Source organism: Sebastes fasciatus, chromosome 6 (assembly GCF_043250625.1).
Source record: "Sebastes fasciatus isolate fSebFas1 chromosome 6, fSebFas1.pri, whole genome shotgun sequence".
Taxonomy (NCBI): domain Eukaryota; kingdom Metazoa; phylum Chordata; class Actinopteri; order Perciformes; family Sebastidae; genus Sebastes; species Sebastes fasciatus.
The window spans coordinates 7,797,977-7,814,664 of NC_133800.1; the positions used below are offsets into that span (position 1 = coordinate 7,797,977).

Consider the following 16,688-nt stretch of genomic DNA (forward strand, 5'->3'; position numbering starts at 1 on the left):
AAATGACCTGTGATTGGCCAAAGTCTACTGTCACAGGCTAGATTTTTTAAGGCCTGAAAACAGAGCCATGATGAGGTGCAGAAGTCTAGTTTTCTCTCAGAACACATGAATTACAATATGCTGAAAGGTTATTATGGAATTTTTGCCCAATGATGCCAAAAACATACTGCCTACTGCCACTTTAATGCGAGAGCTATTTTACCTTCCATAGGTTTTCTTTCAGACTAGTGGAAAGAAAACATCCAATATACACTTAGGTGTTTATTTTACTACATTTTGTTTGTGTCAGATTTTCAGAAATTCACCAAACGTTAGCATTAGATAATTTGCATATTAAAATGTAAAATTTCAGAAAACTTGTAATACAAAAAATAATCTCAATGTAAGTAATCAACTGGGGAAATCGCATGGTATCATTTTTTTTATTCTTTTCACCTGGGTTGTCTCCCCTTGAGGTGCCTCTGTCCCAGCTCTTCCCAATTGGATACGATTTGAATGCAATTAGAACATGTTTTGTGCCCCCCTTTACATTTTAGGTATTTTTTCCATTTCCATCATTTATAATTTCAATATCAAACTTGCTTTTCTTGTTAAATTGTCCATAATACTACCCACTTTGTGCAAACATACTGGAACAATCTATACCATATTTTTCTGGACAAAGTGCATTCAAACAGATATGCAACAGGATGTCTATAGTCCACTGGGTTGGCATGTTGAAAATGGAGTGCAACAGATTGAATTGTCTTTCAAACAAAAGACAAATCTTGTCAATGAAAAATCACTTTTATTACATTTATGAAGGCTGGGGGCATTTTTGGGCGGGTAGTGGGGTTCAAAACTTTGCCTTATTCAGGGTTAAAGTATTACATACTGGTAATGAATTACATGTTCTGGTACAAAATGGAACCATAACCATGAAGCAAAATGATTTAGTGTAACTTAAGGACCTGTAATTTTAAAGTGAACCTGTGGAAACCTGGTTAAAATGTATCTTACATCAGGGAGCATGGCTGAAGGATTGATGGCATAATAAGCAACAGGTAGTTGCACTGCATATTTAAAAAAAAAAATTATTTTCTCTTAACATTATGATTCATTTCTGTAGTTCCACTGGGTTTGGAATATTGAAAACAATATGCACAAGTTTGATGTGACATCTTTTTAATGAAAAGCGTAATTACAAAAGTGAGTGAAACAGAAAATGATCATGTGACTAAATGTGTAGACTCACACACATCAACACTCGGAAAACTGTCAAGCGTAAACAATAAGATGTCTTTTTTTCTTGGATCTTTTTAATCACTTCTTCCGGTGGAAGAGGTTCTTGATTCCCTCCTCCACAGACGAAGGTTCCTGCATCATGGACATCGGTTTGTTCTTCAGAGCTGCCTCTCTCATACTGTGGTAAACATACTCGTTCTGCTTGAACATCCTCAGCTCCATCTCCGTCTGCACACGCATCGACTGTAGAAACATCAGGAGGGACACATCAACGCTTAAAATATTCACCCATAAGTGAAGGATTGTAACCTGTTCCTCTAACTAACATTTTGCCTATATATAACATTTTAGCAGAGCCGAAGAAAAGCTTATCAGATGTTAAGATGATAAGGAGTTTACCTCCAGGTCCTTGGTGATGGGATGTGTTGCGCCGTGGGTGACCATGAGAATGGCGTAGGCCTTGCAGACCATCCCGTGGCCGACCTCTATCTCCCCGGCTTGCCAGTGAGTCACTCCTGCTCGCATGGCAGCCATACCGAGAGACGCATTGTTCGGGTGGTACAGTTTACTGTCAGGGGAAGAGATTTGACTCATTTTAATATTTTATTTCTTCATGTTTTCCCACCGGAGAGTCTTTCTTAATTATTGGATAAAGACGTGCATGTGTGTCACAACGATATCTCTGTACTCACGTGTATCCATCCACCATTTTGCGAGAGTATTCTGCAGCATCAAGGAATAACTGCAAGTAAGATTGCACCTCACTTAATGTGCTCCACATCCTCAGCTGGTAGATGTGAGTGTCGGCCAAAACGGGCTCCGTCTTCGCTATGCAATCCTTGCAGGTTTTTATCACCTGAAGAGAACAAATTACTCTTAAAAAAACAAAACATGGTAGGATTGAGCGCTGGAAGACATTTTTTATTTGGTGTGGTAGGGGATTTTATACCTCATGGTAGTTGCCACTTAGTCGAGCCTTGTCCATCTTCTCCAGCATTTGATAGCAATAATCTGTTGCCTCTTTCACCTGCTCCTCTGTAGGCTGAGAGGTGAAGATGGGAGATCAAATCTTAATGAAAGTATCGAAGACTGTTGCACAACTCATTGACTATTAACACACTGACAATGAAATATACCATGAAAGGTGCTTTTTTTTTTTTTTTTAGAGAGAAAAACATTAACTTTTTTAGACAACACAGTTTAAAGAGGACCTATTGTGCAGACCTTTTACATGAACAAAAAACTATATAACACACTAAAGGAAAGGGGAAAAGCACAAAAGTGTAATAGGTCCCCTTTAACTTTGTCCTGGTCCAGACAAAGCAGAGCCAGCCCTAGGCGTAGGCGGTATAGGCGAATGCTAGGGGCGCCATCCATCCATAGGGGCGCCCCAAATGAGGGAAGAAAAAAAAATAATCTAAATTTATGACTTTTACTATTGTTTTACTAATATACTATTTTTTCAAAAATATTACAAAAAGGCCCACAACAACATAACTTTGTAGCCTATTAAATAGGCCCTATTTTCTTGGTAATACATAGTTAGCCACCATAAATTAATTAGGGAAAGGTGGAAAGACCATTCAGGCATTTGGGGAATAACTTACGGCATCATTTTAACAAATACAGTTTTGCTTATAAGTGTGTTCTGCATAGCTTAATCTCAAAGACATACAACTATGCAGCAATTTCTGTGTTAGTGTATGAAGACAATAACTGGTGGTGGACTTGGTTGCAATGTAAGAGGCTCCAGCTAAAATCTTGGCTCGGCTCTGAGGCGAAGGCCTGATTATTATTTTTTTTATCTTAAGAAGACCTTTGACCTGCTGAAGGGGCCCTGTCCAAGACTTGAATGTTTATTTTACTAATAACAAACTAGATTTCCTCTCATATATGATTAAAAGACAATTCATAGTTACAGGTATTATGGTCATTATCAGACAGCCAAATCTGACAGATAACAGTTTGGGTCAATGTCTCAGAGTTATATGGTTTAAAATAAAGTAATAAACTCCTTACACTTGTTTCCTACTGATAGTTCCTGACACATGCTATTAATAACTGACCCACACATACTATCTACTCTAATTGTGTGTGTGTGTTTCACAGTTTAAGATAATGTCAGGCCATATCATTTAAGGCCATGGGATTACTACACTTTATTATAGTGTGTCATGTATGTAATGGGAAATTGAATGTAAATTATATACAGTAATAACATAAAATAGAAAAGATAATTCCTGGCATATGGTAAAATATTGAAAGACGGTTACTTCTTTGAAGTTATTGAAATTATTGAGTACTTTTTCTTTACCTCTCACGTGTGAATGCACGCCCTTACACACAGTTTAGAAGCTTATCTTTGCTTTAAATAGTCCCCGCGGCTCTGCTTCTCATGTTTCCCGTTTGTGGTTATCGCCCGTGTCAGTACTAAATGTAGTGAGAGGGTTTGGTCCTTTTCTGCCTTCTGCACTATAAAATCATTCTCTAGCTTCTTGAAAAGCAACATTAAAATCAACACAAAGACAAAAGTATGCAAAGACACAAACCTTGACTCCGTCCACCTCGCATCCCGCCAACTTCAGGTCATCTTTGATGTGGTTCTTGCAGTGCTCACACGTGCAGTCAAAGAAGTATTGTGTTTTCAGCTGCCTTCGTCTCTCCTCTGACAAATTCATGTAGTCCACGTACGAGACCGTCAGCTCATCTCCCTCTTCGATCTTACCCAGAGAGCGCAGTTCGATCCTGAGGATGAGAAACATCATTAAATACAAACAGACTTTGATTCATTTAGTCTTTCAGTTACAGTTTTTGACTGATGGTGAAACTCTGTTCCATCGTGTGGCTTTCAGTTCAGTCAATCCAGTTCAAGGATTGAAGGATGTTAATGAAGATTATTTCACATTTAAGCCAAAATTCAGTTCACTCATTTTGTGAATGTACCACTTTTCTACATCTAAAGGAATTCATGTGTTAAGTATAAAGCAGCAGCATTTTTTTGTACATGTCTGGACAGATTACATTCATTTATTGTTCAGTTAATTTCCTAATTTGATTTAGTTCCACAGTTAAGGAACAGTGTGTAACATTTCGGGGGATCTATTAGCAGAAATGTAATATAATATTCATAACTATGTTTTCATTAGTGTATAATCACCTGAAACTAAGAATCGTTGTGTTTTCGTTAGCTTAGAATGAACCCTTCATATCTACAGAGGGAGCGGCTTCTGTTCACAGAGTCCGCCATGTTGCACCGTCATGTTTCTACAGTAGCCCAGAACCGACAGAAACCTCTGGCTTTAGAGAGAGCCCTTTGTATATTTTTTGTTACCTGAAGGCCACCGTAGTTCTCCGACACACTTGTGAAAATGCGGTAACGCGAGCCGCAGAGTGCAAAACCATGGTACGGCCAGCCGCTGTCTGACCTCTGTTGCCCCTAAAGTAGTATTATTATAGTAAGGACGGCCTCTCAGCGAGGTGAACGGCGTTACCACGGTTTTGCACTCGGCGGCTCAGGTTACCGCAATCTTGGAAAGGGAGGAGTGAGCAGAAGGGTACTTAGTTGGTTGCAATCTGCAACCGCACCACTAGATGCCGCAAAATCCTACACACTTTACCTTTAAAAAATGCATGAAAAAACTATCCACATGTAGTAAATGTCACAGCAAAAATGGTAATAAAAGGCTTAAATATGAAATAATTATAGATATTTAGCTTAAGAAAAGTAATATTTACATGGAAATATACTTTTTGTCATGTTTTAGCCTGGTGTTACATGGCGTTAGAGGTGAACTAATAGGAATGAAAGTTGTTAAGAATGAGAGAAGCTTCTAGTACACTCTTACACAGCAACCTGTGTCATTGGCATGATGGACAGACATCACACATGGACAAACACACACAAAGTGACAAACCATCAGCACACGAGTGACAAACAGTTAGATAAATGTCTGTGGCTAAAGAAATGATCTTTCAGCAGGTGAAGAAATGTGCAGAGAAAAACTCATACCAGCCTTTAAATAAAGGTTAGAGCATTCAAATAGCATGTTGACATGTTGATGTGAAAACTGAATCATGTCAAACCTACAGTGCAGACTACAGGGCACTACTGACAAAGACTTGTATTGTCTACAATGGATGGAGAGGGAGGGAGGATGACGGTTATGCGTAATGATATGTTGAGTATGTCGTAGTCTCTATTAAATAAGACTTTAGGTTGAGGTAACGCACCTCCGTTGAGAATGATACATAGTATTCACAGCCGATTGACTGAAAGACAAACAGGAAGCAGTTTTACACCAAATGCAACCTTACAAACACACATTCACACACAATACGCAACAGCACACAAACTTTTTCATTTTAATGAATTTAAATTTAAGCTGAATACAAAAATAATTCGTACAAATAGAAACTAAAGAGGCTTTTTTTTTTTTTTTGACTTACTTTCCATGGTTGAGGATCACGGTGCAGTTCGGCCAGCAGTCATGATTCACCAGACACAAATTTGGGAAAAGTCCAACTCCCACTGCCTGAAGGCCCCTCTGGTCGCTCACAGTGAAACCGTTACAGTTAATCTGAGAGAAAGACGGCAAATATCAATGTGAACACAGAGCTGTTAAACATTTAGGAGAAAAATAATGGAATAATTTGTGCAACCTGTGCACGTTGAGAAGTATTTTTAACTGTTTGCTTCAGCTCATTTATTTTAAGGGTCAAAGGACAAAAATAAAGCGGTGTAAAAGTGGCTGAAGACTACAGCCGCGGCTGTATTAAACCAGTATGTAGTTCCCACTGTTGTACATAAAGTCACACGATAAATCTGAGGTATATCAAGATGATAAACAGGATCTGAAATAAGAAAATAAAACATTCCTGCTACAAAAATGATGTTCTTCTGTCTGACCTTTCTCTCCAGAACTGACTTTTAATTGTAGAATACTTCAGGCCTCTCACACCTATTCAATTTAAGCAATATTAAACGGGTACATAGCTCTTATTGATGTAATATGTAGCTTCACTTTGTCACAAGATAAAAAAAAAAGTTTGGAAACCACAGATTGTTCCATTGTACCCCAGAACTGGGGCCTGTTTTTTGTCTGAATTTGAAGCAGTAGATCTTTAATTTTACCAGCGCTGGTGGGTTGGTTAAAGGTTAATTTGGGCAGTTTTTGTCAACTCATGAGGCCTATCACATGTAGGATGTATAAACTCTGTTAACATGTTGCTAGGCGCAGGATTTCACAGATTGATATAACTTTTGTGAATGTTTAACATTTACTATTATCCCAGCATATCGAGTTCCAGCTGTCCGTCAATTATTAAAGTTCAATATTACAGTTTGTGCTGTAAACTCAGGTATGAAGGAACATGCCACTCATTTTTACTGCTTTGTGCTGGTGGGAAATTGGAAAATATTTGATTTTACCAGTTGACAAGGACGACTGAATGCATTAGTTTTGGTCTCTGGGAGGCTGACCAGTCTAATTTGGTGAAGAGGGGCAAGTTCAGGTCACTATCTTTCTGTCCTCTAAGGAAACTAGCCCCTGATTTGGAATACAACTTGGAAACGGAGGGATGGTCAAAAAAGGGATAACACACCACTCCAAAAATATGGGAAATGTCGTCAATGATGTGCTGCTTGCTGGTCCGGGGCCAGTAGTCCAGGAAGTTGTGGATGTCCACTTTTAGGTCCTTCAACTCGTCCTGTTGCATGTCAGCAATGTGATCCTCCAGCTCCTCCAGTGTGGTCAGCTGCATGTCGGACATCACGCTCCCCTCTTTGTCGAGGCGCCACACGATGCGGGCCGCCAAACTGACCACAAGAAAGAAAAAAAAACGTTAATTAAAATTAGTCAACACTGACTTTTGGTTTCACACAGTGATGTTTTACTGTTCACATTATTTCTTAAATGTGGCCAATATCAGATTCCAGTGTGAATTGATCACGGTCCTGAACCGACTGACACGCCCAAAAGACAATAACAAAGACGTCACACACGACACGCTGGCGTACATGGAGGCCACTGTCAGTCAGTCAGCATTTACACTTTCATTCATAAGTGGATGTGCAGTGGAAGCCAGCTAATTCCTGAGCAGATGAAAATGAGAACGAGGAGAAAGAGACACTTGTAGCTTTTTGTGGAGCAACGGTTGCCAACACGTTCTGATCTCAATTCGTCACATACCGTAGCTTTGTCACTTTATTTTAGGCATCAAAACTACTATAATTACCTTTGTGAAGTTGTGAAGCCATTCCCATCACTTTAGGATCAGACAATAAAACAACTATAGTTAGGTTTAGGAAAGAACTACATGGTTGGGCTTAAAACTACTCCGTTTGTACAGCGAAAATGACCCTGAACGTTGTGAACATGTGACACAAACTAACAGCTTATTGTAACGTGATGCACGGGACACAAACAGTGGTCTTCTAGATGAAAGCCTTGTGTTTGTTGGACCCATCCACCTCACCCACTCCCGGTGCGCTTTCTCTGAGCGTTTACTGTTGCTGCAGATGGGTTTACATTATAGTTAATGGAACGCCCAGTGCGTTTCATACCGGCGCTTGCCTTGTGCGACGGTACTGAACGCTGATGGCCGTGACAGCCTCGGTATTTGACGCCATGGGAATGAAAACAGGTTGTGGCTGCTACTTCAGGTACAGAGGTGTGTGTGGATGCAAAGTTGGAGCCAGGAGTGGTGGGATCGTGATGTGAACGGCTTCACAACACAGAATTGTGACAAATGTCGATCTAGAGTGACGTAAAAGTTGCAGGAATTCTGATATGACTGTTCAGACTGAGGTCACGTTGCAAAAAAAAAATCGGAGCTGTATCTAATTTAGGACCGCATAAAAAAGGCCTGAATTGAAAATATTGGACTTCATGTGATTTGTGCTGTTCACATGTTCACAAAAAAACTGATTTTGGCCACTTTTGCCTGCAGTTTGATCGTGGCCTTACTGCTGCCAGCTCACAGCTCTTGGTGTCCTCCCCCAGTAGGACTGTCAATGTATCTTCATCTAAGCTGTAGAAAACCTTTGGTTCTTAAATATATTCTTTTTAAAAAAATGTTTTTTAAATATAATGTTTTTATATTTGTCTCATTTGGTGAGGAAGTGTAGCTCTGTTTCAGGTTTCACTCAGTCTGTACTGTGTCAAGGTTCTTTTTAATTGTAGATCAGTAACCATGCTCAAATGATCTGCTATGGTCTATGTCAATTTAGTGTCAGACAGCATTGTATTTTGTTTTGTACTGTTGTTTGTGTTTGCCAATAGGTGATGTATTTTCGTTTTAACTGTGTTGTCATTTGGTTGAGTCTAATTGGTGGTACAGTACGTTCTGTTCCTGAGGCCTTGGCGTGTTTGTGGAGCAGGTTTGTAAACTCAGCCTTAGGACCGTCATCTCTTGGCACTGCAGGGCTTGGTAATGAGAGGGGGTCATTGTGTTTTAGATGTGTCCAAAACGTATCTGTGTTTCTCAGGTCTTAGGTTCTGTTTGGCGACACCTGGAAGCTGCTTGACATTCTCCTGGATCCATCTTTTTCATCAATATGTTCACATTCTATGTATCATTTTGTAATATGTATTGTCTATAAAATAATTTTATTGTGTTGGTCCATTCTGCACACATGGCATCTTTTGCACGTCAGTCCGTCCTGGAAGAAGAATCCTCCGCAGTTGCTCTGAAGTTTATATCCATTTTTTTTCCCTGTTAAAGGTTTTTTGAGGGGAGTTTTTCTCTATCCGAAGCAAGCGAGGGTCGTAAAGAACAGAAAGTGTCGTGTGCTTTACTGATTTTAAAACCCCCTGAGGGAAATTAGATGGAATGTGGCTCTACGCATTCATGTTTCCTTGATCAAAGTCAACATTGCACCAAACCAGCCTCTTCTTTTCTAGTTTAGTAGGATGGAGTACCAATAGTACACTGTAGAAAATAAGTATTTCTCTTAGTGTGTGGGTTTCTTACCTATGATTTGTCCACAAAAAAAAAAAAAAAAAAATCTAAAAGCAAGTGTCAACTTTTTATCACTCCCTGTTTCCTTTTCCTTCCACTTACCGGATGTTCTCGTTCGGCGCTTTGTGGTAAGCTTTGATGGCAGCACATTCCTGCTTGTGTTCGGCCCACCCGGCACGCTGGCAAGTTCGGTCACAATAGTGAGCAAATTTGCACTGGCCGCACCTCTGCAGCTTCTCTTGACTGCGGAAACAGCTGTGGCAAATACGCTCTGCTTGACTGCAGAAAAAGAGATGGAAGATGTTATGATCCATATATTACAGCTCATGCATACGGTAGATATAATAGCCTGAGAGATAGTTGTCAAAGGAAGAGTGTTGGCTTTACCTTACAGGTGCCCAAATGCTCTGTTATAGTAAGTTATTTTTTATGAATTTTGAAGTTAATCTTCCAGATGAGCATGAAAATTAATTGATTCTATATTATTTTTCAGATCATATAATGTCATCACAAAATATTCTCTTATATTGTGATCAGATTGAATTGGTTTTAAAGATATGCATTGACAATTATTAACATTTTTTTTTACATAATTCAAAACATTAATTAGAAAAAATAATAATAAAAAAATAATACCCCCCCCCAAAATAAAAATAAAAATAAAGATAAAAATAAAATAGAAATAAAATAACTAATGGCAATCACAAAATATTCTCAACTCAACATTCAGTCTTCCTCAGCAAAAATACTACTAGGATTACTTTTGACAGTAAAGTCTGGCCTGTCATGTTATATAAAACTATATTTCTTGGATTTTCACATCCTTTTCTCATACAGAACAGCTTCTGTATATACAGTATAAAGATATTTTCAAATTATCCCTTAAAGATCATAATTTAAAGCGCACAGAAATGTTGGCACTAAAGATTAATACAACTGAGCATTATTGTCTGAAAGATACAAATGCAGTCACAATTTGTGTTTGCATGTTCTTTCATGTGACCAGCTTTTCTTTAGTTACAGTAACAGTAAAAATATTCCCCTGAGGATGATCTGTCTACAATGGAGGCACAGTTGTCCACATGACATTACATCCAAATGACAGCTCTCTTGTTTCATTATCAAACCAGAGTAAAATCAGACTCTATGGCCTTCCAAAACAGGAAAGATATTGTGGATAAATTGTAAATCTAGAGAAAAAATATTGTTCATCTGCCCAAATGTCCCCATAATGACCACATCTGAATGAACACATCCCCCACCATTGATCAACCACATGCCCAACTTGCGTCATCACTGTACCTGTCAAATACAACAGCTGCAATACTGGGCTCGGCGAAAATGACGTCTCCAGCCCAAAACTCCTTGGCAGCCTTCAGACCCCTTCCTTTTCCAGGTGAGTCAAATATTGCCACGTGCTCCATGGTTCTAGCACTAGGTCCTGAGATGCTGATGAGTCGGTGTTGAACCGATGAGCGTTTCAGTGGTGGAGAGAAGCTAAATGCAGCGATAGAGTAGTTGAGGAACTCGTAGACCAATCCGTGCCCTCTGTGTTCTTCAATGACAACTGCACATTCCTCACCCGAGGTACTAAAATAGCCGTCCTCTTGAACTATACCAACACTCACAGAAAATGGGTTGATGGTGATTTGTATCATTAGTCCACTGAGAAATGAAATGTTTTGTCCAGTCAATAAAGCCAACAACCTCGTCTGAAAGTAACGCGACTGAAACTCACTGTCGTTCTCTCAGATTCTTACATTTATTTGAATTTGTGGTCCCACTTTTGACTTTTTTGTTCTGTTAACTGGCAAAAATGCCCCCCACCCCCGATCATGAATTGGTAGGTGCTCTGTCCCTGAGGGTTATTTTTGTCCCTCAGCTGGGGCTGTCTATCAAGAATCTGCAGTGACGTGAGACAGCTGTGAGGAGTTTGACAGAAACAGAGCTGATCTAACTCTCTACTCTGTTCTGGTGCTTTCTGTAACTTACTCTCTCTCTGTACTCACAGCATATGATATGACATGGACCAGCTTTAGTGTCCCCAGAATGTACCCAGACCCCACAGCATGGGTGGATTACCAGGTTTAGGTCCCCAGAGTACTCTACAATGAAGAATAGACACACACACACACACACACACACACACACACACACACACACACACACACACACACACACACACACACGCACGCACACACACACACACACACACACACACACACACACACACACACACACACACACACACACACACACACACACACACACACACACACACACACGTACAGAGTACATATACATACATATATATAGTATACTAAAGATCTCTCATATGATATGTGCACGCACATTTTCATCTGAACTTTTTCTACTTGCCGTGTATGGCAGTGCTTAAAAGACCACAGTTTGTCAAAGTTTGTACTAACCCTTTAATGTTCAAGGTTTCAGTTGTATTCTCTGGCCTGCATTGTATCCAGATTATTTTTACACCAGAGTGATCTTTTTCTAAAATGACCATGATGACTGCAAAGAACGAAGACTAATCTATGAATAGATATATTACATGTGCATATTCACGTAACTTTTCAGATTAGCAGTTGGTTGCCTTTCTCCCTTTTCACTAGGCCCTGTTCCCCAATATAAACAGTGTTTTTGTGTCTGCTTAATTATTAATTTCAGTCCAGTGTTTCAGTTTATTTGATACTTTATAAATGACAAAAGGTAGTTTAGTTTGTTTGCATTATGGGTTCATATAGTAGGATTGTTGTTGTTCTGCCGGGGATCTTTCTTTTATTATTTGGTGTTCTTTGATTCAGTTTAAATGTAGTTTTATTGAATCTCTCGGATGTCTTTTTTTTGGTCCTTTCTTTCAGTAAACTTTTTGTTAATAAATGCCACTTTTTTGCACTACTCCTGCTTATCAACCTGGTTCTTCATCCCTTTTTAATGTTTTCTGGTGCCAAACCACCTCATGTGCCCTTTATATGGGGTGGCAGCACTACAGCAGTCAATTAAAGTTCTGTGCTGTGTTAATGAACAGTTTGACGTAAAGGGCTTAAGTTTGTCCAAATACAAAAGTGATCTGAAACCCTAACCAATAATGGGTGTCTGTGGCTCACAAGCTAAAGCCTACTGTGAACCCCAAGTTGCTCCCTGGGTGCTTCACAGCAGCCTACTGCTCCTAATGCTTAGGATGGGTTACATACAGAGGTCATGTTTCATGTATGTACCTGTTTGTATATGATGATTCTAATAAAGTTATTTCTAGATGCAAAATTCTGTTCAATATATTTAAAATAAAACGTGCAATTTCACTCAACAGTTGGGTTAAAGACCATTTACAGTAATTAGAGCTAAACATTATGCTTTACATCAGCAACAAATACAAAAAAGTAGATAACGAAAATAAGACAACAGAAATAAATTGCAAAAGCAACAAGCTTAATTAATTAAAAATATTTGAATTGGGCCATGCATAGATATATTCTTACATTTAGAAAAATAAAAAACAGGATAATATGAAGTAGTGACATTGATTTACAAGACAAAATCACACATCAAACACAATATCACAGCAATTGAGAAAACAAATAAGAGCAATTCTGATGAATAAATCTATCTTTGATTACAAAACAACAGAATTAAAGGGGAACTACGGCCATTTTCAAAATTCATAAATGTTATTCCTATGGTCTAAGACTGTCCAAGATATTATAATATATGAGCTCTCAAAGTTAACATTATAACGCGTTAACACAAATTCATTTTAATGCCAATAATTTCTTTAACGCATTAACGCAACATGTGATTTTTAGGTTGTGGCAGGCTTTAAAGATACTGGCATCATCATGAAACTAAAAATACTAAGGAATCCATTGGTACCAACCATGTCATACTAGCTTGTCAGAAAGGAGGTTAAATAACGCTCCAAAAGTGTGCTAAATTTTGGCGAGGAAAAACTGGCCATTTTCAAAGGGGTCCCTTGACCTCTGACCTCAAGATATGTGAATGGAAATTGGTTCTATGGGTACCCACAAGTCTCCCATTTGCAGACATGCCCACTTTATGATATCACATGCAGTTTGGGGCAAGTCATAGTCAAGTCAGCACACTGACACACTGACAGCTGTTGCCGCCTGTTGGGCTGCAGTTTGCCATGTTATGATATGAGCATATTTTTTTATGCTAAATGCAGTACCTGTGAGGGTTTCTGGATGGTATTTGTCATTGTTTTGTGTTGTTAATTGATTTCCAATAATACATATATACATCAATTTGCATAAAGCAAGCATATTTGCCCACTCCCATGTTGATAAGAGTATTAAATACTTGACAAATCTCCCTTTTAGGGACATTTTGTACAGATAAAAAATGCGCGATTAATTGTGATTAACTATGGACAATCATGCGTTTAATCACGATTAAATATTTTAATCCATTGACAGTCCTAAATATAATATTAGTAAACATGGAGAACTCTGCTAAAACGTCATGTGTCATATGGTATAAAGTGTGGAGCTGCTCCATAGACAATGAATGGGAAAAGATGTTCTAGATGACACTGAGAACACCAAGGGGAATGTATGTGGGAACATTTTCTGTTTCACTACACTACAATAGAATAAAGTTCATTTGGATACAAAACAGAAAACAAACATTCTGTGCGTCCACAAAATCAGCCTCCCATTCATCGTCTATGGAGTAGCGCCACACTTTATACCCTATGACATCACAAGTTTGAGACTTACTTCTGTGGTTTCTGGCTTTGAGAGAGAGAGTAGCTCATGATCACTAATATTGATTGAACTTCCCTAGGCCATGGAAATAACATATTGGAATTCTTCATTTATGTGGCGTTCCCCTTTAAAGGACATTCACAAGCTTTGAGGCCTTCAAACAGCGCACTTATAAAAGCATTTGCCAATATTTAAAATTATTGTATTCTATATATTGTACTATGCATAGTCATTTTTGTGCATGTATCCTGTTTAAAATACCCTACATGCAGCTACTCTACTGTGTTCTATTTGCTTCTATACTTAAATCTGTCACTAGAGAGCAGCAGCCGAGAGCATGCGTCTGTCTATCGAACTTTAGCAAGGTAGTGACATTCAATAATTTTCACTTTATTCTCCCCTTTGTCTCATATTGACATCACACTTCGAAGAAGTCGAGGTGTGCTCCCGAGGAGAAGTCATTGTCCAGAAGCAGCTTCACCAGCTTGGCCGCAGACTCCTGGCAGGGCAACAGATGATGTTTGACGCCTGTTAACCTCAGAATATCCTCCTGCATCTCTGTGTCCATTGGACCTGAAGGAAACCAGAAGGATTAGCTGGTTAGAAACACGTCAAATGTTGTTCTATATTACATATATAGAATGTGGATGTACATTCTTTCAGCTTCTTTTCTTTTCTTTTCTCAAACCTTTTACAACCTTACATGCTGGCTACCAGTTAAGCTAAATAGTTCCAGATTTGATGCACAAGAATCACCGTACATTTTGACCTTAACACCTGCACATTTACAGTGATGTTGATTAATGTGCATTGTCCTTGTTAAAAATAATACAAAAAAAATAAAATAAAAAATGTATTGTCTCCAATGATTTTTTTTTTTTTTACTATAAAAAATATTTCTATTTATACACCCCTGGTTAATACTGTATATAATATTGTATACACCTGGAGAGTAGCTGAGGACTTTGACATTTGGTTCTTCCTCAGCCAGCACCCCGAACATCATCTTCCTGGCTGCTTTGGCGGTGCAGTACAGCACCCAGGACGGTAAGGCCTGCAGTGCAAACGTTGACGAGATATTCACCACGCTCCATCGCAGGACCGGTCTGCAGGAAAACGCTTGCAGGATGCCTGCAGTCAGCGCCAGAGCAGAGCTAATGTTGAGGGACAGATAGGAATTCACCTCATCGGGGTCGGTGAAACACACAAACTGGGAAATGTCGCCCAAAGAGGCTAGGGGCAGATAGATAGAGAGAGAGAGAGAGAGAGAGAGGAGGAAAGAAATACATGAAAGATCAGCAGACAAAATCAGCATTGAGCAGGCTGTGTGGTGACAGACTTCAACATAGACAGTGATTTAAGACTCACCAGCATTGTTGATCAAAAGCACATGATCTATTTCATTTACAGCTTCCTGTCTCGCCACCCTGACGGTTTCATTCACCCCCTCTCTCGTGCTCAAATCCACAGCTACGCAGTGAACCACCAGCTGCTGTTCCCCTGTGAAGCTCTGCAGCTCTTCCTTCAGCTCCTGCAGCAGTCCCAGAGCGAGCCACCAGCAGGAGGACAGAGCCAGGCTCCAGAAAGCGAGACACCTGGACAGACACAAGATATTTGTTTGTTTCTTGTTTTTTAACAGGCGTCAAACATCATCATTTTTTTGGCCCGAGGCATTATGTTTTTGGGTTGTCCATATGTCCTTCAAATTTGACATAAACATCCCCTTGGACTCAAGGATGAATTGATTAGAGATTAGTGGTCAAAGGTCAAAGGTCATTGTGACCATTCTCATGAAAGCAATATCTCAGGAACACCTTGAGGGCAGTTTCTTCAAATTTGACACAAATGTCTACTTGGACTCAAGAATGAACTGATTAGATTTCGGTGGTCAAAGGTCAAGGTCACTGTGATCTCACAAAACACGTTTTTGACAATAACTCAACAATTAATATGCTAATTATCACAATTTCACACAAGATCAACAGGATAAGATGATGAAGTGATGACATTTTGGACAGACATGGATGTAAACTGCAGCTTGACTGGTTGGTGGAGGCATACAACCACAAGGCGGTAATTCTAGTTTTCTTATCTTACTTTCTTTCTAGAAGTTGCTCACTTACTTTGTGTGCCAGTGCCCGTCCGAATCCCTTGGAGGCTCCTGTGATGATACAGATCCCCCGTCCCAGAGTCCTGGGGTTTGTAGGGTTGATGTCTGACATCCTGACAGCTTTTCTCTGGTGGTGAAAACACTGATGGTCAGTGGAAAAAGATGTGGAAAAAAGTGGATGTGAAAGGGGGATTGCAGCTGATGTGAAATGAGGACAAGAGCCCACTGTTTATGTCAAGTTGTGAACACTGAGCTGCTTTTATAACCCATCGTGAGCAAGCAGAACTAATGCATTGCATGTGTTACATTTCACAGTGAAAAGACATTTTCTCGACTACTTATCCATCCATCCATCCACTATCCGTAACCGCTTATCCCATTCAGGGTCGCGGGGGGCTGGAGCCGATCCCAGCTGACATTGGGCGTACACCCTGGACAGGTCGCCAGTCTATCACAGGGCTGACACATAGAGACAGACAACCATTCACACTCACATTCACACCTACGGGCAATTTAGAGTCAACAATTTATTAAAGCTAAACACTATGCTTTACATCAGCAACAAATACAAAAAAGTATGGTGAAGATATACACTGCATTTTATGATCCATAAAAATAAACACAGTCAGCACACAGACTGAGGTGAGTGGTAGAAA

General features: G+C 39.4%; 2 protein-coding genes across 3 annotated transcripts; both read right to left on the minus strand.

Moving 5' to 3' along the window:
- Positions 1-1,147: 1,147 nt before the first annotated feature.
- smyd1b (SET and MYND domain containing 1b) lies at positions 1,148-10,775 on the minus strand. Of its 2 annotated transcripts, XM_074637452.1 has the most exons (10): positions 10,486-10,775; positions 9,286-9,462; positions 6,826-7,039; positions 5,671-5,801; positions 5,455-5,493; positions 3,774-3,969; positions 2,174-2,266; positions 1,917-2,080; positions 1,624-1,792; positions 1,148-1,467 (listed from the first exon to the last, which is right to left on the minus strand). In XM_074637452.1, exons 1-10 carry the CDS (start codon positions 10,605-10,607, stop codon positions 1,303-1,305), a joined length of 1,470 nt encoding a protein of 489 aa, XP_074493553.1. In that variant the 5' UTR covers positions 10,608-10,775; the 3' UTR covers positions 1,148-1,302. The 2 variants fall into 2 exon arrangements, with proteins under 2 accessions (XP_074493553.1, XP_074493552.1); XM_074637451.1 differs by lacking the exon at positions 5,455-5,493 and having other exon boundaries at positions 10,486-10,745.
- Positions 10,776-14,340: 3,565 nt separating this feature from the next.
- On the minus strand, positions 14,341-16,144 carry sprb (sepiapterin reductase b). The gene is given in 5 exon segments (XM_074639830.1): positions 14,341-14,495; positions 14,868-15,155; positions 15,291-15,460; positions 15,462-15,517; positions 16,046-16,144. Coding segments are annotated over 5 exon segments (768 nt in total).
- Positions 16,145-16,688: the final 544 nt, after the last annotated feature.

Bases quoted from the DNA above. Each gene is read 5' to 3' on its own strand.
- smyd1b (XM_074637452.1), bottom strand. From the start codon at position 10,607: ATGGAGCACGTGGCAATATTTGACTCACCTGGAAAAGGAAGGGGTCTG. The intron at 5,802-6,825 runs GTGTGTTATCCC...TCTTTCTCTCAG, and splicing joins TTTCCCATATTTTTGGAGTG to ATTAACTGTAACGGTTTCAC. The intron at 2,267-3,773 runs GTTTGTGTCTTT...TTCACCTCTCAG, and splicing joins GCGAGGTGGACGGAGTCAAG to CCTACAGAGGAGCAGGTGAA.